Below are 27455 nucleotides of genomic sequence, written 5' to 3' on the forward strand. Positions count from 1 at the left end.
CGATAATGGCCAGGCCACCAGCTTCCCTAGAATAGAAGCGGAGGGGAAGGTGGGCTGAGGTGGGGCTTTCCGAGAGGACGCCTCACATTTCGGGGGCGCTTTGCGTTTTCTCTTTTGCTTTCTCATTGCTGTGAGCTTCCTGCAGCTGCTCAGAGGCTGCTCCTGTGAAAGGCGTTTTCCATGCTGTCCTCACTGTGGTGACCCCGGCGGGCCCAGACCTTCGTTCAGCACAGCCGAGGGGCTGTGCCAGTTCTCTTAGGGGGTGCCCGTTCAGCTCGTGCTGGTTAAAGGCCGAGAATTCCCTCACGTTCCCGTGGGGACCAGCCCGCTCCTGTCCGAGACGGCGTGATTAGGCATCAGACTGACCGTCTGTGAATCCAGTGTCCCCATCGCTGGTCGAGGGGAGGCCACGTGTGGGCTGCTCAGTCCCCTTCCATTCTGCAGTTTCCAGAGGCAGAGCCTCCCCTTCCTGTGGCCGGCCGCAGGCTGGCAGCGTGGGCACGGGAGGGAGAGGTGCTGTCCAGGCTCGCACTGAGCTGGGGGCCGGCAGCTGGCACTGAGGCGAGGGTGGGGGTGGCACCGACGGGTCCCCACGACCCTTTCTTTTCCTCCTTTATCAGAATGTTGACGGGTCACCTGGAGGCTGGGGAGGCGGCGGAGCCAAGCCACGCAGAGGGCCGGCGCCTGGGAGCTGGGGCCGACCCCGAGAAGACGGCCACCGCAGCCGGGGTCCCCAGGAAGGACGGCGGGGCCAGGGAGATGGTGGTGAGCTGGGCTCACGGGATTTCCCTTTGCTTGGGGCTTCCTGCGGGACCACCTCAGCGATGCTCGGACACTGGCGCCAGCGTTTGACCTCCTCTTCGGAGGAGCCTGGGTGCTTCCCGCTCTGCAGCCATCTCGGGCTGGATGAGAGGCAGGGTGGGGAGTTAAAGAAAACGTTACGATCTCAGCTCTTCTCCCCTAATCCAGGAGAAGGCGCAAGACTTGAAAAACTTCATTTAAAAAAAAAATTGGAAAGTTTATATGCCTAAATCCTCCCAACAGACTTCCTGATCTCCACCCGCTTCCTCACCTGATCTGTTGGACGGTTTTGTTTCCATGAAAGCCCCTGGGCCTCCCCCCGCCCATTGCCCCACCTGTCCCTGTGGCCAGGGTCACACGACATGGGACTGTCCCTTCTAGTGCCACCCCGTTTACTCTCAGAACAAGGCCAGAGACTCCACTGGATCACATGAAGGATTCCGTGGAGAAGCTCGTATGTCAAATGTAAAATGCAGTTTTAAAAGAGTTTTAAACAGTCGGTGATGAATCCACAGCAGTGCAGGGGAGGTTTGCTGTGTCTGCTGCGAACTGGAAGTGCAGAGGTGCCGGCCGCGACGCCGATCCTGACGGTATTTCCTGAGCATCTGGCCCTGCCCCTGGTGTGTTTCCTGCCCCATCAACTCTGAGCCTCACGATGAGCTAGGGAGGGCTACTGTGTTGCTCTGTTTTTGTGTTGCTAGAACAGCACACCCGAGACTGGGTAATTTGTAAAGAATAGAGGTTTATTTGGCTTATGATTCTGGGACAGCTGCATCTGGCGCAGGCCTCAGGCGTGGAAAGTGGCAGGCAGCGGTGGGTACAAGCAAGAACTCACTCAGCACCCCCACCCCTCAGGGAGATCATTAATCCATTCATGAGGGATCTGTCCCCATGACTCAAACAGCTTCCAGCACTGCCACATTGGGGATCAGACATCAATATGGGCTTAGGGAAGAAACATATCCAAACTATCAGCTATTAAGATCCCGTCTTTTCTAATAAAGAAGCAGGGTGCTTGCTGAGGCCACCACCCAGCACAGGGTGGATACAGCACAAAACCATGGCTTTTGACTCCTAAGCGCATGTGACAAGCTCCCACCCCAGCCAGGAGCTCAGGGTCTAGCAGCAGAGACAGATAAGCGGACAGAGTTGGCAGAAATGCCACAGGATCTCAGCCCGGCCCCAGGAGGGTGGGGTGGAGCTCTCTGTATGACCCCTGGTGGCCCTATTCAGTGAACACACAGAGGCTTGGGATGTTTGGGTGCTATTTCCAAGGACATATTCAGATAGGGATCATATTTGAGTGTCCTGGGAAAAGGAGGGACATGGAGAGGGGTTTTGTGGCCTCAGCAAGGAGGGACCCTAGCAGCCAGAGCTAGAGAGAGGTTCCCAGCGAATAGCCCTGACAGCCAAAGCTGTGAGGCATCTCTCTACCAAAGGGCCTGGGTACTGCGCACGAGGGGGCCCAGACCTGCTACCTGGTTCCCACCTGGCCAGCTGTGCCCTGTCCTTGAGGCCTTGCTTCCTGATGCACGTCCCACACCCTCTGTGACCACTGAGCCTGTGATTTCTCTAGGCTGGGCTCCCTTGTCTTTACCTGCTCTCTCGTCTTCTCCACCCCAACCCAGTTTCGGCCTCTGCCTGTTTTCCCAAGTTACCAAAACTAGGGCAATTCAAACCTGTGATGAATGTTCATTGAGTGCCTACTGTGTTCCTGGGATACATCAATGGACAGTGGGAAATCCCTGGTCCTTGGGACATTACATTGCAGCATTGAAGGAAGACAGAAAGAGTAAACATAATAAGCAAGTAGTTAATAGAAACATTAGAAGGTGATAAGTGCTTTAAAAAGAGGAGAGCTCTGGAGTTAACCTGTCTGTGTTCAAATTTCAGTCCCCACTGGTTAGCTCCATGGCCCTCCGTGGGTCACTGGCCTCCCAGGGCCTTAGTCTGTAACTTCCTGTGTGGAGAGTAAGACAGCACCTGCCTCCGGGGGGCGGTGCATGTTGTGGAGTCACACGCGATGCTCTTCGTAAAGCAGAAAGCCCGTGTTTGTCACATAGCAAATGCTAAGTAAACAGTGTTTTTGGTGGAAATGGTGATGTGGACGTTCTCATGAGTTGTCCTGCTATCCTTGTGTCTCACCTGTGTGACACTGGGATTCAACTTCAAGTGACCAAAGCCCTGCTTCCCCCAGTGTCACCAGCATGCTGGGCATAGGATTCACCAGGGCTTCTAGGATATCCCATGAGCTGGGCAATATGAGTTTCAGGCACCATGGCAGGTTTGGGCATTCTTTGGGCACTCTCTGTCCCCTCCTCGTCCTGTGTCTGCAGACTGCTCACCTCTGTTCCTCCTCTCAGAGCTCCCCTCTGCCCCGGCCTCCCCTGCCTTTACCTGAAACATCAAGATCACAGATTCCATGTGGGACATGTGATCAGGAATTTGATTGACAGAATCGCTCCAAGTTCCCTAATTCTTTACCAATCATGCCCCGTTGCCCTGAAGCCCTGCAGCATCAGTCTGCACAAATGTAGTATTATAGGATAATTTCTGAGGGAAAGGAAAGAATATTAACTTAACAAGTTAAAATGCAATTGCTTTTTCACTGTTTCTAGAATTAACTAAGAGAATAATATTATCACTTAATTTCTTAGATTTTGGTTAATTTGCAACCTGATGCTAGTTTCTTCTCAGAGATAGCCTCTATAAAAGGAAAATACTGTAAGGGGACAAAAATAATTCTTTAACCGTCACAGGTTCTTAGTTGGAACTGCCCCTGTAACAAAAGACAGATCGACAAGAGAAAAACACACAGAAGTTTAATAATGTGTGTATTTCATATATTTACATGGAAGATGCCCGGGAAATGAGTAGTTCTCAAAGAGGTGGCTCTGAGTTCCAGCTTCTACAGTGTCTTCCACAGAGAACAGTAAAGGGTTAGAGGAGGGACAGGACAAAGGAAAGGACTTTGAGTCCCTAGGGGCAGTGACATGTGGAAAGGAGAGCAGCTGGCAGAGAGAGGCTGGCTAGTGCAGCTTGCTCATGTAGGTTGCTCTGGGACTGTCCCCAGGCCCACGAGCATCCACAGTTGTCCTCAGTGGTTACCCTTTGTTCCCTCTGGCAGAGAGGGGCAGGGGGGTGTCTTTTGCCTTTGGGAATCTGTGTCCTGATTTTAGGCAGATGGGGGAGGCAGAGAGCTTCCTGCACCTGCTGCTTGTTTGCCTTCAGTCCAACAAGCCTTCATATTTGGGGGCACATTCTGGTCTCCTACAATACTTCTCATGAGTTCTAGAGGCTTTTAGCTTATTTTCTTTGTTCTGAGGTTCTCTGCTAAATTCTTTCTAATGCAGGCAGATTAATGTCTTCTTACCTAAAAACAGCTTTGATTCTTATATACAAAGAACATTTTGTGTCATGCCCAGCAGCTAATATTTTATGAATTTTGAAGTCTGTTGTGTATATTAACATGAAAAGCTGTGTGACGTTACAATCAGCATAATTTAACGAAGCACAAAAGTAACAACTAATGTTTACTGAGCATTTTCCAAGTGCCCTTCTCCTTACTGGATGCTGTGCGTTCAGCACCAGCTTTCATTCTCAGATTAGCAAATTGAGGGAAGAGAAATTGAGGCCAGAGAGGTTAGGTGACTTATCTGAAGTCACACAGCAAGGAAGTGGTGAGGCCAGGATTACAGGACTGGAGGCTAGGTCATTTCGAAATTCGTGGTCTTAACTCCATGCTATACTGCCCCCATGAGAATAAGGATAAGAAGAAGGAAAAAATAAGAATTTCAGCCTCTTTTTGTCACAGTAATATTTTAACAAAGAGTAATGATTCACCAACCATCTTTATCTTGTTACATTATGTGGAACAATTCACAATGGACACTACATAATAGAAATGGATAAAGCTGTTCTAGTCTTGATGTCAAAGGTGCTGACATTTTTGTCTAGAATATTCAGTATTCCATAAGAAAGGGCTCGGGTGTTTTGCAGGCAGGTGCACCAGCTGTGGAGTCTGAAAGGTCTTCTGGTGTTCTCTTCCCCACAACAGCGATTACAGCAGCAGATCAGCAGACTTCAAGAGGAGTTCAGGAGACACGAGTCTCGGTGGGCCGACGCTCACAGCAAACTCCAGAGCCAGATAGACATTTTGATGAAACAGAACCTGGAGCTCCGAGAAGAACTGAGGGCTTCCGAGCTGCAGCGGCTGGAGGCCAGAGAGAAATCTGCAGCCTTCCTTCCCGCGAGACGAGGAGCAGACACTCTGGTACCAGACTTCTCTGCCTTACTTAAAGTAGCGTCATTGTCAAGGTACATGATGTACCTCGGGGTGGTTGTGGTATCTCTACCCATCAGGTGGAGAGAGGGCTTGCTGTCTCCTAACCAACTCCACTTCCCATAAATAATGAATGAACACTGGGTAGGTGAGGCCTCTCCAGTGCAGCCCTCACAGAGGAGTGTGGTCCCCCCAGGCTGCCAAGTCGCACGTCTGGTCTTCTAAGACGTCTAGCAACGTCCGACAACAGCAGCAGTGCGAGCCCTTGCCGGGCTCCCACACGGACTAGGCACGGCGCCTTATGTTCTTACTCACAGCAACCCTAGAAACATCCTGTGACCAACGCCCTTATGGTCATGTGGCTTGGGTCTGAAGCCAGGCTGACTCCAAGACCAGCTCAGTGTCTCGATGCTGAGCTATTCATCCTCTAGGACTCAAATTAAGAATCAGTACTCTTATACCGAGGTGGTCGGTTCCTTTAAATACTGAGCGGCTTTTGGTAACATTTAGTCCAAGTCTAGATTGTTCGACCAAAAGAATGTGCCAAAGAGATTGTGAACTCGGCTGGTGTTTTTACTACTTTGTCTGTGCTCTATCTCCTGCATAGGGAGCTAAACAACTTGAATCATTAAAATGACCTGTACAGATCTCGACATATGAAACTGGGTAAACATCCCCCAATGTAAGTGAGGGTGTTTTCCGGTGGATTAAGAAAAGTGCTAACATTTCTTATCTGCACTTATTGTGTGAACTTCTAAATCTATAGTTCAAGGACTTAGGATGTTTCTGATATAGTGCAATCATTAAAGCACACCCACACACGTGCACATGCATGCGTACTTGTGCACGCGCACACACACACACACGGGCACACGCACACGGAGTAAATTCTGAATAGAACCTCTCAGGAGCCTGCTCTGTGGTCTGTTTTCGCTCCCAGCACTGCAAGAACAGTCTAGAGTTTCTCTACAAGAGTCAAGGAAAATCTCAGAAGCTCTCACCACACTTCAGGGTGCTTTGGGGGAGACTTGTTTCCATGGAGATGGCCTCCATTTCCCAGAAGGAAACTAGGGTTACCCTCTCGGACAAGCGAGGTGCCCAAAGCCTCTGCAGAAGAACAGAAGCCAGACGCAGCTGTTAATCTGTGAGGGGTGAAAGGGGGAAATGACCAGAATTGTCTACGTCCTGTCAGGAGAGCCCCGAAGAGACCCACAGGTTTTTTTTTTTTTTTTACATAGACTTTATGCCGCTTTCTAACAAATTGTATCTACCGCCCATTTGGGTCATTATATGTTGGGCCCAAGAGTCAATGAACTCTTACTCAAGCTTCCCACACCTTGCGGTTTCAATTTTTCTCCTATTTTGAGGTTATTGCTTGGTGACTTCCGAGTGTTTATTGATTCTGTGCACAGTGCTGTCATCACGGGGCTACTTACAAGAACAGCATCTGCCTCAAAAAGATACCCCCATTTAAAGAAAAAAGACAAGACATGTGAATTCCACACTTTAAGATACGTATAGGTGTATCTATCTACAAGTAGACACGATTTTAGGGACAGAGAATCTAAAGGGCTGACATGTGAGCGCACGCATGTAGTGCATGGCTGTGGGTCGGCCAGTCTGGACATGGTATGGAAGGTTTGCGTCAGCCCTGTCCCCTCCACATTCCCTCCTCCTCGGCAGCGTGAGTGATGAACCACTTAAAACACCTAAAACGCCTCATTCCACGTGAAGAATTGAGCTGTTTCCAGCAAGTCTGCTGGTAACAGGATAGACTGAGAATTCGCATTTCAAATCTTTGGCAAGTGCAGAGACAGCACTGGAAATAGTGTCGCGTTTTCTTCCTCCTTGAACACCTTCTCAGGTGAAGACGCGTAATCGAGGGAGCAAGTGTTGGGTATTGGTTACTCCGCTGTCTTTGGGATCCTGTGATCATTCTGAAAAGGGGGTGACCATAAGAAACACAAAGCAGACATTGGCCCGTGCTGGTCAGTGACGATCTGGTCCGTCACTATCAACATGTTGAGGGGAAAACCCAGCCCGAGTCCCCCCACCTTGCAACCTGTTTTTTCCCCCAGAACATCCCAATTATTGTTGAATGGATTAAAATTTGAATTTATCTTACAATTACTATACCTTTGAATATGGGAGAATTTCTCCTGAATTTTGTTTGTGATAAATTGCCTTTTAGGTATCAGTATCGGAATCTGCTTTTGGAAAAATTTCACCTCTGTCTGCTGATAAAGAAATAAAGCCAAAATATGTTGGCCGCAAGAGTCGTAGTGCTACTCTCCTGGGACAAGGATCACCATCTAAAAATTCTCCAAAGGTGACTAGTGATTATACTCTGTAAAGGGAAGCAGAGGTCCTGGGCCCAAATTTGAATATGCACCAGTTCCTCATCGCAAAATCTTCTCTCCTGGATGAGCGTGGTGCTGTTGGAGCCGTGCATTCTTCTAAGGAGATGCACGTCTGCATTTGCAAACATGCCCTCAGCAATCTTGTTGCAGAGCAGAGATTCCGAGTACTGCTGGCTGCTTTCCTCTGAGCACACACACAGCAGGAAGCTTCTGGCTGGGACTGGCCAGAGAGGACTGTCCCCTAGGCTTTAGTTCTGCTGATGCAGCCTGGGGTGGTACTCTAGGGGGCTCATGTGCCGTGCGCATTTGGCTCATGTGCCATACGTATATGGCCCGTGTGTCACACAGCTTGAAGTCCTTCTGTGCTTCCTATTTTGTTGCTGGTCTTGTGGCTGCTGCTTTTCAGTGTGGGGCTCCTCCGCTCAGTGGTTGTGCTGTTTGTTTGGAGGCTACAGTGCAGGACACTATTTCATCTCTATTGCATTTTTCCTGTTAAAATTGGCTCCTCTCCAGAATGTTCTGCCAGCCAGCACGTTTGTTAGCGTCCCAGCTTCATGTCATCCCCACACTTGGGAAGCAAATCTGTGTCCTCACCCAGCAGCTGATAATGGGGTTGACCTGGATTGAGAAGACCCCCCACATTCCTGAAGATATAATGCCCCACATTCTTTCCCAGTGTGATGGTTGAACAGAAAGTATCTCACCCCTTGAAGGAGTATCTGAAATCTCCTGATCCCAGCATTTACTGAAAGCAGGAAAAGGATCTTTCAGATCATTGGACTACAAAGTGTCTAAAGTCCTGGGATGAACTGCATGGATTTTTCAGCTTTCTTTGAGATGCAGTCTTCTCTTATGTTCCCACACTGCATAGAATCAACTGGATGTATGCAACAGAATTGCTTAATCAATCCATGCATGCGTGAATGAATCACTGAATGAGTGGTGTATCCACACCACAAAACCATCAATTTTTGAGTAGCACAAAGGGCAGAAAACAATTTCTATTATAAATTTTATAATTCCACTTTAATGTGGTGCCAAACCTTTTCTACCATGTCAATCACAGTGTTCCTGAGTTCCAGGAGAGCATGGGCTATACACTGGGAAATGGGATATAACAAGAGTAGATGCCCTTTTAATGCCCTTTTGTGGGCACAAAAATAGGGATATAACAGTTTAGATTCTGTGGCAGTTAACATGACATATTGAGTGATGTTTTTGAATGATATGATTGTTATTAATGCAAAAATACCCGCACATTTACTTTCAGCCAGTAAGTTTCAAGATAGAAAGAACTGACTCAGAGAAAACAATATCATGGGAAGACAGAGATGAAACGCCTTCCAGGGGACGTCGAGACCGTCGCACGGCGCCCTCCGGAAGAGCACACCCCTCGGAGGGACTGGTAGTGTAGAATCTACTCATCCTACTTTACACCAGCTGCATTTACAATTCAGATTTAGATAAAACTCCACTTAGGTCTAACAAGAGCGCTCAATTTGTTATTCAAAATAAACCTAGTAATTTATTTAAAATAATTATGTTTCTACAGATTAAAAATTGAATTTCTCCAGATATGTCATTAAGACTAGAAAGTAAACAGGACCGTGAAGAATCACGTGCTCTACCGCACTCTATGGCTGGCCCATTTCTGCACTTGTAATAAGATGCCTCACCTCACAGTGCCGAGCGCGGCCCTCGTGGCTGCGTCCTGGCATTTGGCTGGAACACGCCGAGAGCTGAAAACAGCTTTGCGCTCCCGCCCGCTGCCGACTGGCATGACTTGGTGGGTTTTTTGACTGTCATTGCACCCAGGTTATGCTCCAGCCTTCCCGAACTCTGCAAGAACCGAGCGGCAGACCATTCCCAGCATTGGCTCCTGATGTCGCCATGCTCCAGGAGGACAAGCCAGATGCCACTGAGAATGGTGAGCAGAGAACGGTGAGCAGGTCACCAGGACTCTCTGTCCTGTTTTGTGGCCTGTACTAAAACGTGGGCCTTCATCATATGTAAAGGAGTACAGAGTGCTTTACCAGGGCTGGTGCACATAGTTCATGGAGGGTCATGATTTGGGGCCAGTTTTGGTCTCATGCCCTTGTTGGGCCCTCTCTTGTGTCCTCAATACCCCCATCCCCACTGCCCAGGACACAGCCCAAGTGTGGTCCCCCAGGGTCCTCGCTAGCCTTTCCCCCGGCTCTGCCTGCCTGCCTGCCTGTGGCTTTACCTGTCCCCACGATGAGGCGTCCCCAGTGGAGCACCTACGTGGCTCCTGAGCTGTGGCTCTGGCAATCCGGCTGCGCAGGGCTTTCTGCCTCTGGGGTCACAGCAGGAGGACCAAGGGTGCCATGGGCAAGTCAAGAAAAAGTGCCCTTTGTCGAGTTGCTGTCAGAAAGTTACCTTAGCACCCTTCACCACCCCGCTGGCACCTGTGTTGTAAAGATGAGGTGTGGGTGAGGCCCTCGGGTGTGGCGCCTTTGTGCCGAGCACACCTGCTGAGCCCACCTGCCGAGTCCATGGCACTGCACGCTCAGCGGGCTGGGACCTGAGCCCTCTCCTGTCTACTGTCCAGGCCTCTTTGGGCCCTGCTCTGTCTGTCTGACTCTGGACCCCTCCTGCCTGCCCAAGCACCGCACTGTCCCCATCCTGAGTCTTCCTACCAGTGTCCCCACCTCTCCAGACTGCTCTGGCCTCTGCCAGGGTGATCGTCCTGAGTGCAAGGCGGGTCCTCCTGTGCCAGGGCTTCCAACTACCTGCCTGTGGCTCCTCAGAGTTGGGTTTGTGCTCCTCTGTGTGGCAGGAGGACTCTTCCCCATGTGGGCTGTACTTCCTGACCACCTTGCTCTCCTGCCATCCCCCTCACGCCCCCAAACAAGACCTCAGTTTACCCACTTGTGGCTTTGTGCTTTCTGCTACTTCCACGCAGAATGGCACTCCCCTCCCCTGTAGGCCTGTCATGCTCCCTTCTTATCTGGCTGGTAGTTGCTACTTTCCTGGTGAGGCTGCCCTGGCTGTCCCTGAAGCCTGTGGTGCTGGCTCACCAAGGCTCCCTGTCTCTCTTCACACGTCCAGTAGTCGATTGTCGCAGGGATCAGGAGTTTCTCTTGTCTGTCTCCATCCTGGACCAGAAGCAGCTTCAGGGCCGGGAGGACGCCTTCTCACCTGTCCCTGTCCTGACCAGCATAGTGCTCGGACGAGAGTGGTGGGCAACACATATGTGATGACTCATGTAACAATCCAGTAAATAGTCCGTGTTTCTTACGGGATCCAGTGTCACCAGCTGTCGAGTTGACCTGACCTGTGCCTAGTGATCTCATGAACAAAAGAGAACACACTCATGGTCAGCTTAAGTCAGACTTAGAAATCACCTTAGGAGAGTGGTATTTTCAAGATGTATGTGTGCTCTAATTTTAAGTTTAACTTCTTTGCTTTTTTTAGACACGTGCTCATCAGTCTCAAAGGATTGTGAAGACGGGTTTCTCACCCAGGTGCAGACCGACGAGCTCACCCGTTCTTCCCCAAGTGTTGCAGAGCCACAGGTAGGTGGCGTTGAGTTGCCTTGGTAGAGGCAGAGGCGGCCCACCCAGGCCAGGGAGGGCAGGCTTTGCTCTGGCCTGGGCGGCAACACTTGGAGGTGGAGGCAAGAGATCGCTGCACTCCGTCCCCCATCTTCTTGATGAGCAAGAAAACTAAGATGATTCCGAATGCCTCCTTACCTTCTGATGTAGTTCAGCCTTTCAAGAAAATAGAAACAGTATTTTCTTGTAGCTTTAAGTTGGCTGCATTTCACATACAGTCAAAACAAGTGGATATTTTCCATGAATTCAGAGTTCCCCAAATCAAAATTTTATTATATTATTTTTATTTATGATTCTCAATCGAAATTAGTGGGATCAAAGGCAAATATAGCAAGCATACTTCCCTAAGCTTCAGCTAGTGGTCCATTCACTTACTACATGCTCCGTTTAATCGGAAATGCCGACAATATGAAATAGTTTTCTCCACGGGAGGAAATTTGAGCTGTGAACTTACTATGATGTAAAAGTAGGCACCTGGTGAGAACTATCAGGTCACAGGCTCCACTGGGTTTCTGTTCTCCCTAGAAAAGCCCAGGTCTATTCCGCCCTTCCCGGCCTCATCGGTGAGGTGCTGAGCGGGGCTGTTTTTCTTGGGGTTGATTTTGTCTGGCCTCCAGCTAGTGGGTTCGCCTCAGAGCCTCCCAGGCTGAAGAGCCGCATTTCAGAAAGTGACACCCGAAGCCCTTGGTGGGCGGCTTCTCTCTCAGAATGGCATTTCCATCAGGGGGTGAAGGTGGTAGTTGTCACCGTGGCCATCCTGGCCGATCGACTGACAAGTTGGGGAACCACCACCTTCACAGGACACGAAGTGTGGTCCAGACCCTGGCACTGCCTGCCTGGGGCACGGCTATGCTCCCCGACAGGGACACAGACTGCAAAATGTGGGCAACACCTCTGTGACAGTGGCTACCCTCTGTCTGCAGACTCCTCCCAGAAAACCAGTATCTTGTGGAGAAATAGGACACCACGTGGACACTAAGATGAAAAAGGAAGAAATCCGAGAAAACCGACAGCCAGATGGCAAGAAGGTAGGTGCTGCAGGCGTGCCAGTGTCCCCAAGCGAAACTCCCGTGTGCTCTGTGCGCTGCACTGTCCCCACGGCCGCGGGGCTGACCCAGACCTTCTACTGAGCATCTCTGTGAGGAGGTCTCTAGCGTCACTGACTGCCAGTTCATTTCCACTAACTCAAGCAACACGCTTTTCAAGAGGAAAGCCTCCTACTCCCCCAGTACCTCTCTGCCCCCACATTTCAGCCCTCAAGGAGAGCTTCAGTTCCCGAAGGCTCCCTCCAAGGTGGTGGTGGTGGTGGTCCTTGACTCAGGAAGGGGTTGGAGCAGGCGCACGCCCAGCGCTGCAGCTGACCTCTCGAAAGCTCCGAGGAGACCCCGCTCCTGCCCGGGGCAGTGCCTGGCCAGCTCCTTATTCAACTCAACGGTTCATTCATCTCGAGCCTCTTTGTTGGCCTGGTGGAAGCCGGGTGTCTCCCTCGGTCTTGTTTGTTGAGTGGACTCTGGCCTTAGTGGAGGTGGATTTACACTCTTGTAAGCAGATAAAACATTTGAATAAACGAACTACGGGGAATGTCACTTGCAGTAACAGCTTGAATTCATTTCAATGTTTTCTTCTTTAGTGTGTATAGGTTTGTTAGGAGAAAAAAGAAACCCGTATAATTTAAATACTCTATCTTGCCATCTTAATAGGTGGGTGTGTGAGAAATAAGCGATCTTTCTTATTTGTAGAATAAGAGCATGGATGAATCAGTCACCCAATCTTAGCAAATCTCACAGGTGTGGATACAAGAAATAGGTTGCCCACTCTTTCCTGTTCCGGCACGATCCTGCCTTTCTCCCACAGTGACAGTCATCTACCGTCTGCCCGCAGACCAGCGGCTCCCCTGCCACAGTCCTGGTCCCCACGGCTTTACCTCTCGCCTCTCGTCCTGTGCCTCTCACGCGTGTCTGGCACTGGATATGCTGAAATTTTTTGCTTGTTTACTTTTATAACATGAACTCAAAAAATTATAATTGATCTTATAATTTTTTTGTGTAAAAATTTAAAAACTTACTTGCGCTTTTTCATTGCTGAGAGCTAATTGGTTCTTTAAACCCTATTGGAGTTTTTATTGATTGAACTGAACACAGCCTTACTTCATTTGCCTCGTTGGTTTGGGAGTCGGCAGAATGAGGAATCTTTGTTTAAACGTCAATCGGATAGGATGGCCGTCGTATGAGCCAGCAGGTGGCACGCACCACGGAGTGTTGTTTGACGCATTGCTGAAGACGTTTTCAGAAGCCAAGAACTAGCTTTCTTTCCCTGTATATTTTCTCAGTTGAATTGACTCCTACATTTCTGAGCTGTGGTTAAGAATAACAGTGTGATATAATTAACAAAAACACATTTTGCCATTTGGAATTTTCCTATGCCCGTATATTAACTCCCAAAATCTTGAGATTATTTCCTTCAGTTCTTTTTCCCTTTTGCTAATCTTTACATGAGTGATAGTCTCAAGTTCAAGACAAAGATATTCTTTTGTAAATTCCTAATCCAGCATTATTCATATAAAGTTATATAATGTTTGCTGATTGTTAATTGAAATTAATAAATCCTTGGGATGGGGTAGAGTAGGATGTGGATTAAAAGGATGGCATGGAAAGGAAGGAAAAATCTACAAAAGATAATTTTTACATAGTACCTACTACAACTTATATGGCCCGGCGTTCCAAATTCACCAAATCCGATGGCCAATGAATTATCTAGACTGATGGCAAATGCGTAACACGACCTCACGAAAACAGACATTCGAGGGACAAATCATAACATTTATTCATTATTCATAATCAAATTCAGGGAAAGGGATTTGGAACTATCAACCTACTGAATATTTTATTCACGGAAATATAACGGTTGGTGTTGACCATGCCATGCAGGCCATAGTCATATAACAATTTTCAGTGGAAGAAAAAATAATGAAACCACAATAATCATGCCTTAACTAAGCTGTCACCTCAGAACTTTTGTGTTTCCACGAAGGAGGAGCAGGAACTTAGCGACGGCTGTCAGATCATCGCCTTTCCCGACGGCACTGAGGAGACACGTGCTGATAAGAAGACGACCGTCATCAGGTTTTTTAATGGTGACGTGAAGAAGATCAAGCCAGATCAGAGAGTGGTGCGTACAATGAATGCGTTTGTCTTTTTCTTTTTTAATCAAAACCCACCTAATTATTAGGAAAGATTTTGCACTTCCACCCCTTTTTCCTCTGGTGTTCAAGGATGAGGGGAGGGGATTGGGCAGAATACAGGCTTTGGGATCAGAACAATTGCTTGTAAATCAGGCTGTTTTGCTTCCTTGGTGCTCTTGGCAGGTATATTAGTCTGTTTCTGCTGCTTATAACAAAATACCTGGAACTGGGTGATTTGTAAGAAAATTAAATTTATTGCTTACAGTTTCAGAGGCTGGGAAGTCCAAAGTCCAGGGTATACATGTGGTGAAGGCCTTGGTGGTGGCAACAGTGATGGTCGAGTATCACATTGTGAAGTGGTGGAGCAGAGAGACACTAACCTCTCATGTGCTCTCCTTTTAAAGCCCTCAGAACCACGCCCCTGACCACCATTATTAATTCATTCACCATGGCATGGCCCTACAACCCAATCACCTCTTCAAGGCCCCACCTTTATCAATTACTAATCATAGTAATAGGATTTCCCACCTTCCCAACAGTCACAGTAGGAATTAAATTTGCAATATATGAACGCTGGGGGACACAATTCAACCAATCCACAGCAGCAGGTGAAAGTCTTTGTCATCTGGAACCACAGATTTCCAGAGAGTAACCACCAGCACCCCTCCTGCTTGTGAATTCTCGCACTATCATCTAGTAATTGCTTTAAGCCTAAGTCTTTGTAAAATGTGAGTCATAATTAGGACCTAACTCAAAAGATGGTTATGAAGATTAAATGACATGAAACATTAAATAATTCCCCTATCACAGTACCCTCTAGAAATGCAACAGTAAACTGTAAATGTGCACTAATTATAGGATTAGCATTAATATTGCAACAAAGTCAGGCAGCATCAGGAACTAGTTAGTATCTAATACAAGCTAGAGATCAGTTTGACAGAGGTGGGTTTTACTTTTCTCTGGTCTAACAGCATTTCCACAGCCCGGTGGGCAGGTTGGCAGGGGTGCCAACGCCTTGCAGTTGTCCAGCTGGTGGAGCAGAAGGCATGGGTTTTGGAGCCACAGGGACTGAGCTGAGTCTGCACTGTCAGGCGAGCTGTACTAAACCCAGAAATCTCAGCTTCTGCATCTAAGAAATCAGGAAGTCCTTATTTTATGGCTCTGGTTTTCATCTGGGAACAATCCCCCTACCCTCACCTGGGGACATTTGCAATGTCTGGAGACATTTTCGGTTGTCACAACTGGGAGGTGCTACTGGCATCTGGCGGGTGAGGGCCAGGGATGCTGCTGAGTACCCTCAATGCATAGGAGGCCCCACCCAACAAAGAGTTATGCAGCCCAAACTGTCAATATTGCCGAGACTGGGAAAACCCGTGACGGGTTATCACAAGGACCACGTGCATGCCATGCATGTGCGGCTTGGTACACATTAAGTACTCAGCAACCGATAGCTGTTCAAACTACGGTTGTAATTGGTGAAAGTAGGAGCTGCATTCGAGGTGTGTGGGGAGGAAGACAGTGAGCGTGGTAGCTGGAGGCCCTCCTGGAGCTGGGGAGCCACACGTGTGCTTGTGACCCAGTGGGATGACCACATATCTGTGTTGTGTTAGGGGACTACATGTGGGAACAATTAGACTCCACAGAGTTTGGAAGTTTTATAGGCAAGATCTCCAGGGTGGCAATTATCCAGATAATCCAGGGTATAACTTGATTTTAACTTAAGAACACCTGGATACTTTACAAATAACCACTGTAAATAAGGCCTGGAAATAAGGACAGGGTTTGTAGGAGATTGAGAACAAATTTTTACCACCAAAACATTATCAAATTGTATTCTATATATTTTCTTCTTTAGGATGATCAACTTCATTGTTTTTAACCAAGCTTCAGGATACAAATTCAGAGGCCCTGGGAGCTCTGAAAGACTGCAGAGCTTGTCTCTGTGTTTTGTTCAGTTTTATTTGTTTTAGCGAGAAGGCATCTGCCTATCGCTCTGTCATTTCACCCTGGCTAAAGCCTTTTGGCCCTTTCTGAGGGGGATGTTAGCATCTGGAGTGTAGACTCGGCAGTAGTAGCACCACTGCAGGCTGTTCCCCTGGCCTGAGCTGACCCACATGTCCCCTTTTTTACAGGGAAGTGCAGACAAGGGGAGCCTGGACGCCACCTTTACATGGTAGACTGTTATGAGGTTGCAGCCCCATGGAGTCATATGAGATAGGGACCTCTTAGCCTACCTCAGCCCTTTAGACTCTGAACGCTGAGTGTTCCTCCCCTCGGGGTAATAATAGTAGTTTCTCAGCCAGGCTTGGGGGCTGTAGACACGCAGGGGATCGGTTAGGTGAGGATGAGGTGAGGGAGAGAGCAGGACCCTGGTGCAGGCTACGGAAGGACCTTCGCCCGTTTTGACCTTCTGCACGGTCAGAGCGAAGGTGTTGGAGGCAAGCATGTGGCCTCACCAGGGGGCCGAGGTGCCAGTGGTCCCCAGAGGGAAGACGCCCCTGATGAGTCGGGTGTGGTGAGCACTGTGGTGATGGAGAGGCGAGCAGTCCCTGCTGTCACGTGACCTGTGGACACACGGTCATGCCTGACGGACGCCTCCCGAGAGTGCAGCAGTGACAGCCCCGCGATCTGGGCACCACAGCTTTGTGGAAACACATTCTCGTGGCCTTTTTCCCTGATGGGCAGAGATATTGTGACCCTCATAGGTGACAACACGTGGTGACCAGCCATGCTGTCAAATAGAAGTCAAGTGAAATGTCTTCCTCCCGTGTTCTCACTTTGAAAACAAACATATACGTGCAATTGCCTTATGTTTCTGAATCCTTACCTTTTAAAAAATGTCCCCCTCCCTGCTTGATGGCTTTGGCGCACTCAGCCTCAGCACTAGGGAGCCTCTCCTGCCCTGGTGTGCCCTCCTCTCTCACCAGGGCTCCTACCCGCTTGGCCTTCTGCCACTTGGTTGGAACCCAGCAGGGGCCACAGCTGTTTGACCGTTCAAGAGGCACAGCCCTGGGCGGTAGATGAGCAGTCAGGTTCACGGTGGCGGGCGCCTGGCTCGTGCTCCCCGTGCCCGGGCCTGGATCTGCAGTGGCCCACGGGGCTGCGGGGGTCAGAGCCCATCCAGGGAATGGACTGAGAGCTACGCCACAGTCCAGCCATCTCCCTGACTAACGAAGAACCCTGTATCTGTGGCTTTGCTGACGAGCCCCTCTGCCCAAGCCCCACCGCTGTGTCGCCCATGACTGAGGTCGGGCCTCCCCCAGCTACCGGGTGGCGCTCTCACCCACCTGCAGCAATCACTGAACGAGGCTAAGTCCAGGTGCAAAAGGACAACACCAGCTGCCTCCCGACACGGGTGTTTCTGGTGTCCACAGGTTTATTACTCTGCGACGGCTCAGACAACACACACGACCTATCCCAGTGGTTTGGTGGTCGTGCAGTTTCCCAACAAGCAGACAGGTGAGTGGTGACGCTGCAGGCCTGCGTGGCCCGTGCCGTCCGCGTGTCTGTGCTGGGGAGGGTGGGTGGAAATGCGAGGCTAGCACGCGTTGGAGCCTTTTGGGCAAGATCTCTGTGACGGCAATTGTCCAGATAACTCAGGGCTTCATGAAAAGCAATGTGCAGGTGGTATTCCTAATGTCCTCATTGTCCCCAGAGTGGTCACCTGTCTGTGTGAAACAAGAGCAGACCCGTCTTCCTGCGTAGCCACCCTCTTTGTTAAAACTAACAAGGTCCTAATCCTGGACCAAGCTTCATAGTTTTCCAAAGGACTGAGGTCAGATCTGCAGTGGGGAAGTCACCTCCTGGTTTTGGGGCCACATGTGCCCCAGTGGAGCCACGCTGAGGAGGGCCTGTGAGCGGTCGGCAATTTTCCACACTGACCTCTGCCAGACCTGGCCACCAGCAAACCTCCAGGCCTTGGACTATGCCGATGCAGCTGCGACGGAAGCAGAATTCACGTCAGAACATCAGCCCTGCACACACATTCCCTGAGAGACAGCCCCTGGCGCTTCCTGACCACGAAAGCCACACCACTCGGTTCCTGCTGCTGGCCTTGTCAGTTCAGGCTCTGCATCCGCACTTCATTCTCCAGTCCCCAGGGTCCTGACGTAGCCACGGGGTGGGCAGTACCCCCAAAAGGTTCTCAGAGCACTTGCAGACAACAGCAGCAAAAACAGATGTGTTCTCTGGCCCAACAATTAGGTTCAGAAAATGCTGGGATAATTGAAGCTATATTGTTTTCCTTTCTGCAGTTCTTTGGGTCCTTAATGCTCTGCTGTGTGTTAGGACTTCTTAGAAAGGGGTGGGAAGACAGAGCTCGTTGTTTCATGGAGGGACGTGATGACAGAGTGCTTTTCTTCGTGGACTACACGTTAATATGCTCCTTAGTTTAGCACACGTCTTGGGAAAATATATAGGGGCTCCATAATTAGGAGGCTTTGTTGTTGATTTTTAACTTGGGTCTTTCAAAATCCAGCAGAGGGGTTACTTTGACGTCAGCTGAATCTATGCTATATGATATGACTATATTCTTTGTGAAAAACATTCTGGTCCTCTGGATTTTGTATATGTGTGTAGTTTCCTACCTGATTTCTAGCAACGGGCGTGGCTAAATCTGGCTTCTTTGCACGGGAAAAGTGCAATTTCCTGCTTTGGGGTCAATCTGAAAATAAGACCTTTTACCGGGCCGATCCGTGGATGTGTGACACTTCCTATGTAATGTCCTCGAACATCCCGGGCCCCTGCAAATAGATTTGAAATTGCCTTCAGAGCCACCGAGTCATAAGGAAGGGTGTAGCGGTGACGTGCCCTCAGTGGTAGCAGCACTGGGGGATGGTTTTTGGGAACAGCCTCAAAGTGACTGTGTACAGGGACCAGGCTCCTTGTTTAATACACAAGTGATGATTCACTTGTTTAATTTAAAAAGGCTCATTGCTTTCTTTCGTGTCTTTAAACCACGAGAGTACTTTGTATGCGTCAGGTGCTTCGTGGCTCTGTTGTTGTTTACAATCTGCTAGAAGTGGGTTAGTATCTTCCTCAGTTTTTCAAAACAAAGCGGCTGAAATGAAAGTGACACTTACCTATACTGCGATGGAAGTCACCTCTGCGAGTTTGTGATACACAACATCAAAACGGTTCTCATTATTAAGCAGTCTGGTTAAACAAATAGCATGCAAGTGCATCTACGTCCATTTCCTGTTCTAATTTTCTCACAATTAGGCGATTGCTCTTTTTCTTTCCAGGAAATGTGATAGTCCACCCAGAACGTGTGTGGCAGCTGCAGGTTGGTGTTGCGTAGGAATATCACACGGGGCCATCAAACTTGACATCTCAAAGGGATTAAGATGTAGGGTCACAACGCAACAAGGTGCTGTGGAAAATGATCAAATATTATGTTGTGATTGGTGTGATACTGGAAATGAACCTTAATGTGATCTTTTCCTCTTGTTTTAATTTTGTCGATTTAATTTTTCGTATCGTAATAAGTGAGTACATAGCATTCTGAAAACGTGGTCTATGTGATTAGTCTTTCTTTTTTTACTGAAACATAATCGATTGTACGTATCTGTGGGGTACAGTATTGAATCTCAGTACCTGTGAGCAACACGTGATAATTAGTACATTCAACATTACACGATGTCATCATGTTCTGTGGCCCTTTGCCACCAAATTCGCACTAACCCTCTTCCCCCTCTCCCTTTCCCACCTCTGGTGGCCTCGGTTCTGTTCTCTCCTTTTCTAAGTTCAGAGAATTGTTGTGATTGTTCTTTCTTTCTTTCATTCATTTATTTTTTTACAATCCCATTTACTAGTGAGGACGTGGTATTTCTCTTTCTCTGCCTGGCTTATTTCACTTAACATAATTTTTTCTAAGTTCATCCATGTTGTTGCAAATGGCAGAATTTCATTCTTTTTTTATGGCACAGTAATATTACATGGGGTATATATACCACATTTTACTTACATTTCGTTCTTCTAAATGTCCTGGTTCTGTGCGTGCTTGAGAGGAACGTGGGCTGATCACCACGCGCTGCATTCTGCCGTTACCCACCAGATCGGACTCTCTGTGTTGTTCGATTTCTTTACTTTTTGTTTGCTTTGAATTTTAAAAAATTTTTTCTATTTATTTAAATACAATTTCAAACTTACAGAAAGGTTGCCAGAAAGTACAGAGAACTGCTGTCTGCTCTTTATCCAGGTTCACCCGCTTTCAGCCTTTCCCGTGTTTGTTTATCCTTCGCTCTCTATACATAGACGTGCAAGTGCATGTACAGTATCTGCATTTTCTGATCCCCGTGACAGTAGGCTGCCTGTACCAATGCCCTCTTAATCCTCGGTCCTTTGGAGCCCCACTCCAGCCTGAGCTCATCTTAGCTACATCTGCAACGTCTACATCTGTAAGGTCATGTCCTGAGGTACCCGGGGTTAGGATTTCCACATATGAATTTGGGTGCATCTCATAAGATGTGCCTAGGATTTCTCCTTTATTTATTCTGCTTAAAATATGCTGCACTTCTTAGATCTGTGAATTCATTTTTCCCCCAACCAATTGGGAAACAGCCATTATCTTTGATAATCTTGCCATTTCCCTGCATCCTATATTTTCTGCTCCCGGCCATCTGATCAGATGTCTTTGTATGTCTCTTTCTCTCTCTCCCTGAACGTTCTTGCTGCAGAAGCCACAGCTCCTGCCTGCCCCGTCCTCCCACCCCGCCCCTGCCTCTCCAGCTCAATGCTCACCTCTGTTTTCCTTTTTGTTTACTTAGAGAGGGGGTCCCTGGATCTTTTTCCTGTTTGCCTTGAACCATTTTCCTGTGTGCATCATATCTGAGGTCTAATTGTTAGAGTCAGAAAGTCCCTTAAAGCCTGTAGCTAGTGAGAATTATATCACCAATAATATTAACAGTGATAGCTATGAGTTATATGGTGCCCACTATGTGCCAGGTGTTATTCTAAGTGCTTTATGTATACACATTCCATCTTCAGAGAATCCAGTGAAATAGGTCGTAGCATCGCCCTTGTCTTAGAGACGAGGAAACTGAAGCACAGAGGGGTTCAGGGGCGGTCCAAGGTCAGACAGCTGGTAGCCCCGACAGCCTGGCTCCAGAGCCTGAGATGTCTATGCCTTGAACTTTTGTCACAAGTAGGGTTACCAGATATATCAAATAAAGATTCATGATTCTTATTTAATTTTGAATATCAGATAAATAGCAAATACTTTTTTTGGTATATGTATGTTTCATCTAATATTTGAGACATATTTATGTTAATTTTTCCTCACGTATCTAAAATTCAAATTTAATTGAGCATTTTGTATTATATCTGGCAAGCCTAGTTATGAATTCACATGATAAGGAAATACTCTCTTTCTACAAATCTTATTAATATTTTGTAGGTCATTTAGATATAGATTCTAAATAGACTCAATTTTAAAAAAATGTATTCTACAGAAAAATTCCACCCTGATGGCTCCAAAGAAATCGTGTTTCCAGATGGAACCGTGAAGCGTCTGCAGGGGGGACGTGAGGAGACCTTATTTCCCGATGGGACGACTGTGAGAGTGAACAGGTCAGTGCTCTGCCCAACGGCGCCAATCTGAAGCATCCCCAATTTTTGGTTGTATTCAATAATTTCTCTAGATTAACTTAGATTTTTGCCAAAGTTTAAGTATTTGTATAACTATAATAGTAGAAAACGATGTCGTTATGACCCTAGAAGTTTTGTCTTATGACCTCGATTTGAACTTCTTCCTGGTGAATGTGGCTTTAAACGCTGACTCTCAGGGACCTACCTGGCTGACCCTGGTCACGCCTGGCTTGCAGCCATACGCGTAACTCCAGTCTTCAGCCATGGCTGCCTTGGGCCGTGCTGTCTGGAGGCCCAAGCCTGCTGTGGAACTCACGCCAATGAACATTCAAAGCACACTGAGAAGGTGCTCGTCAGATTTCCCGTTTCAGTGCTAGTGTGTGCAGAGAGGAGATACGACGAGATCATGCCTGCCATCCCGCTGCCCGCGCGAGAGTTTGGGGGTAGCTTTAGACCTTCCCTTGCCTGCACCCTAACACCCCAGCAACTCCTGCTGTCCTCGTCAGTTTTCCTCCAGCAGACAAAGCATCCCGTGTCACCTCGGGGGTCATGTTTCTTGAGTGATTGCGCACTGTGCTCATGTCCCTCCCTCCGTCAATCTGCCATCTCCTCTCACCTCCAAGATCATGCTGTCAGCACAGGTCTCAGACGCCTGTGGACAGGCCCAGCCACCCTTCCGGCCTGTGTCCCGCACTCTCCCTCCCATCTTTTCTCAGCCACGTGAGCTTCCGTCCATGCCCCGAACCCATGGTGTGCCTCTCCCGCCCTCGCCTGTGTACGTTCTGCGTCTTCACCTACCGAGCTCTGGGACGAGGGGTCCAGACCTGGGTGTGGGTCTCTCAACCCCTCCTGCCTCCACACGGGCAGCGTGGGCCAGCGTGGGCCACCGTGCAGCATCTTACAGGCGTGTTTCTCCTCCACCAGGAATGGTGACAAAACCATCCTGCTCAGCAATGGGCAGAAGGAAATCCACACGGCCCAGTTCAAGAGGAGGGAGCACCCGGATGGCACCGTCAAGACCGTGTACTGCAGTGGCTGTCAGGAAATCAAGGACGCCTCTGGGCGGGTGCGGATCAGAGACGGGATGGGAAATGTCATCCTGGACAGGAAGTAGGTCAGCCCTCAAAACGCAACATTACCTGTAAAATTCCAATCACGTTTTTTGCTAAAATAGAGACAAAAACTGGTTATTTATTAGCTGGCCAAAATGATCTTGGAGAGCCACCGAGACTTTAGGACAACCCGAGTCATCCAGAAATTGTAAAGGCAAAGACATTCTATTCCCTGTTTAGGAAAAGTGGCTGGAACAGCACTGGTCAGAGGAGGTGAGGCTCACAAAGGAATGACATCCGGTGGCCCCAGCAAGGCTGCGTCCTCTTTGCTTGTCCCAGGACGGAGCGGGTCTCAGGGGAAGTTAACAAACACGTAGTGCCTCCTACTCTGCATGGCACAGAGGTGTGGGCACGGGTCGTCCCTCCAGAATGACACAGGCTCAGCCTGACCCATTCCTCTCGGTCCCCTGTACTTGCTGGGACACATGTGGAGATGACTCTCATGACTCAGGGTTAGAAGGAGGTAGTTACTGTGGCCCGACACTGCTCAGCCAGTAAGTCACCCCTGAAACTCTTGACTTGTTCATCCCAGTGTGAAAACAATGACCAGATACTTACTCTTGTGCTGTTTTGCAGGCCGCCTAGAAAACACAAAAGCAAATTGGCATCTAACTAATTTTTATACTAAAATGTAGAATCCCCATAACATAGAAAGGAAATAAGTTCTTGAAAATCTTATCATAAGATGCATATTTATTTAGATTTTTAAAATTTATACTCATGTCTTTATGTGGAGATGAAATGCCATACTTTAATACCAGTGACTATATTACTCCTAGAACATATTGTGTGCACATTATTGCAGCCCTCGATATTTTAGTGATGCTATTTAAAGTAACTCAAGAAAAACGTGCTGTCTTGGCTTTGAAGGAAAAAAAAGAAAAAGAATTCTCCTGCAGTTACCCTGGAGTGCAAACTCCATGCAGATGGCACAAAGTTTAAAACGTGCCAAGTTGCACTGGCGAAAAGTCAAGCTCCCCCGCCCCACACCCACCTCCTTCCCCGTTCTCTGGAGCCCCCTTCCAGAAACATTCCCAGCAAGTACCAGCAAATTCTTACACACTTTGCGGGAGAGAAATTCTCACACAGTTGTGGGCTTCCTCGACCCGTCGTTTTGCTCCTGGCCTTTTCCCTAACAATTTATTTTGGAGGATGTCTTAAATCACGACAAGCCGCCTCCTTCTTTCTGGAGGAACCAACATTTCTTTACTTGGTCCCCTTCTGAGGACGGTGAGGTTCCTTGCAAGCCTCTGTTCTTACCCCAGTGCTAGGGCCTCCACTCCGGCCCTTCCCATCCATGGGACCCCCTGGGTGCCAAAGCTTTGGGCCTCAGTTTCCCCACCTGTGCTCCTGGCTCTGGGCTCCTGCTTGCTTGCCGACAGTGTCCCTAGGGCCAGCCCCAGCAGCGGGAACAAGTGGAGCCCCATCCTGCTGTGGGGGCTCAGCCGTCCTACTGGCCCCGTTCCCTCTGAGCGGCCCCCCACAGCCCCCTCAAGTCTGGGCTCTAAAGAATGTTATAGGGGAAATGAAAACTTGTAGCTTACGAGGACAGAGACCTGGCAGCCACCACCTGCCCCAAGTGACGGGGCGAACGTCCCCAGCATGTGGTGCGCATGTCACGTACAATGTGCGAGGAGAAGGATGTCTCGCCTCTTGAGTGTTCTTTCCAGACCCCATAACCCCAGTCTAACCAGGACAGAAACATCACGGAGACCACACTGAGGGGCGCTCTACACAGTACCCGGCCCAGACGCCTCAGAACCGTCAGGGTCTTGAAAAACCGTTACGGACAAGAGGAGACTAAAAAAAACACGACAACACGGATGGGACCCTGAAAAGAAAGAGGACATTCATGGGAAAACTGTGGAAACCCAAGTAAAGCCCAACATTTCGTTAATCGTCGAGTGCCGAGGCGGGTTGGTGTGGCGGCTGTACCAGGGCAAGGTCTTAACAACAGGGGACCGGGTGCAGGAGGTGAGAAATCCTATGTTGCAGCAGAGCAACTTCTCACATTTTACTGCAAATCTCCAACTTTTCCAAAATAAAAAAGTTTGTTTTTAAAAAGCTCTCGTGGAGGTCTTTAAAGTGTTATCTTTTTAAAAATGCATTTAACAAACATGCACATAGCACTTAACCTGTTCAAAGCACTGCGCTAAGTGCAGCCCCAACATTACTGCTCCCTCTGGTGCTATCACACCTAGTACCTGTGCAGGTGTAGGGCTCCGGCGGGACCTTCTCAGCCACCACTCACTGTGCTACCTCTCGGCTCGTGTCTGCCACCTCTGTTCTATACCGTGTCACCCGAGGCTGGCCTCAGCCCCGTCCTTGATTGCCAAAAAAACCAAACAACTCCCCAAAGCAAACACAAAGCCGTTCTCTAGAGACATTGGTGGGTATGGCAGCCTTCACCAAAAGATTGGAGGAGTGGAGTGTTTTAACATCACAGAACCCAGTCCTGAGGTGAGTGTCGGACGTCTCTGGCCTTTCAGAAGTAGTGCCTGAGTCACCTCCACCAGGAGGGGTGCCTGGCCCCAGCCCCTCTCCCCACCCTCCTTCCCACCCCAGTTCCTGGGTACAGCTCTTGCCAAGGTTGGCTCTTCTCTCGTTTACTACCTTCTACCCTGTCCATGCCATGGGGGAGAAGTTTTTTGCAACTGGCTCTTTTTCACAATGGAAACATAGACGTGACCTGAGACTGGAGTCCCTCAAGCAGCAAAGTTCAAACGGAACAGCCCTGGCACACACGAGAGGCCCAGGATCAGCCATGGATTGGTGACTGCAGGCAGGATTTCAGAGCTGGGGGCAAAGAGGGACCCTGGAGATGCTCAGGTTCTCTGTGCTTTGCAGCTGAAGCCAAGGCCCCAGGGGGAGCACTAGTCATGGCAGGGCTGTCTCTGCCATGGAGCCGTGGAGGGGAGGTGTGGAGGGCATGTGGGTGGCCTGCCGCTGCTCAGGAGTCACACAGGATTAAATAAGGGTGAACCCCATCAGCCCTGCCCCCTAGGCCTGGCCTGGGCTTGGAGGCGTGGAGAGGTGGGCACCAAGGTGGCGCAGACCTGCCCCACCTGCCTCTGCGGAGTCAGCTCCAGCTCCGGGCCCTGGGCAGGGGTCGCTCCATCCTGTGACTGTGGAGAGTGAAGGGGTCTCCTGCCTGAAGATGCCTGGAATTCCCATCACACACATGTGCACACATGTGCGCGCGCGCGCGCGCACACACACACACACACACACACACACACACACACACACACGGTGGAGCCACCGTCACATGGTCAGGCTGGATGAGGAGAAAGGAGCGTGTTCCTCCAGCCCAAAGCTCAGCTGAACGGGGCCCTGAGAGGGGGACGAGGTGGCTCTGCCCTGCATGGATCCCCACCCACCCCTCCAGGGCCAATGTGTCCATCACCAGATTAACCCGCCCTGGTAAACATGCCCCGGGTTGCCAACGGGAGAGAACAATTCAGCCCCCACCCCCCACCACGAACTGGGCTAATTCACAGAAGAGAGAGGTGCGGGTTGCAAGAGGGGCTGGGTGGTCTCAAGGGCAAGGGGTACACCCAGGGAAGGCCCTTCCTCATTTTGTCTGGAGGCAACAGTGGTCTGGTCTCTCTCAGCCAGGCTGAGACCCCCCCAGCATAGTCCAGGTTCAGGGATAAGGTCCCTCTGCAGAGCGGGGTGGACCCCACCCCTGAGGCTCACCCGGGCCGCAGGAGTCCCTGGGACCTAATAAGACACACAAATCAGCAGGCAGCCTGCAGGCCCTGGGCCTGCAAGAACAGGGAAAACTGAGCCTGCCCTTGGCGATCCCGCTGCCCCCGGCGATCCCGCTGCCCCCGAGCCTGGCCTGGCACCTGGGTGTGCCCGCAGCCCCAACATCGAGAGAATGAGCCTGCCATGGGGAACGGCGGGCACGTGGCCCAGCTGTCAGGGGAGCCCAGCCCAGGCACCCGGCACCCCACAGACTCCTTCCCGCCCTGGCTCTGACCAGCCCTGCACTTCTGTCTGGTCAGGAAGACCAGGCAGGCCTGCGTGCATGAACCAGAACAGCAGGAGGCCACCAGGAAGAGAGAAAACCTGGAAACCTGCTTGAGGAAGGTGGCGGTGTCCCCAACTCTGATCTCATGGGGGGATCTAGAGGGAAATGGTCCCTTTTATCACTCTCCCAGGAGGGAACCTGCCCCAGACCTTCCCACCTTCCCACCACCAGCACCCCCCAGCCTTCCATGTCTCAGGAGAAAGCAGCAGGCTAGCGACCCAGGCTCCTTGACTAGCAGCAGCCTGTGACTTCATCATGGGCGGTCAGCCTCACTGTTCCCATCTGCTAAATGGGAATTTTTCTCACTCTCCTCCTGAGCAGATGGCTCCTTAAGTACCTGGCCACAGAAGAGCGAGCTCTGGACCCATTTCATGATGGGCAGTGATGCCTTGAGACCCACTGTGTGGGCTCCCACAGCCTCATGATAAGAAACTCGGTCACTGCTCTCAAGGAGCACCTGAGAGTAATAAGACCCAAGTCAGGGATTTGGAACCCAAAGGAGAGTGTCCAAGCAGTTCCAG

General features: G+C 49.5%; 1 protein-coding gene across 1 annotated transcript; it reads left to right on the forward strand.

The window, feature by feature from the left end:
- Window positions 1-621: 621 nt before the first annotated feature.
- LOC134379191 (uncharacterized) lies at window positions 622-22900 on the forward strand. Its single transcript, XM_063098383.1, has 10 exons — window positions 622-765; window positions 4859-5074; window positions 9259-9370; window positions 10423-10625; window positions 10929-10979; window positions 11942-12046; window positions 14049-14186; window positions 17574-17658; window positions 21651-21768; window positions 22711-22900. Exons 1-10 carry the CDS (start codon window positions 622-624, stop codon window positions 22898-22900), a joined length of 1362 nt encoding a protein of 453 aa, XP_062954453.1.
- Window positions 22901-27455: the final 4555 nt, after the last annotated feature.

The sequence above is a fragment of the Cynocephalus volans genome, chromosome 5, assembly GCF_027409185.1.
Source record: "Cynocephalus volans isolate mCynVol1 chromosome 5, mCynVol1.pri, whole genome shotgun sequence".
Classification (NCBI taxonomy): Eukaryota; Metazoa; Chordata; class Mammalia; order Dermoptera; family Cynocephalidae; genus Cynocephalus; species Cynocephalus volans.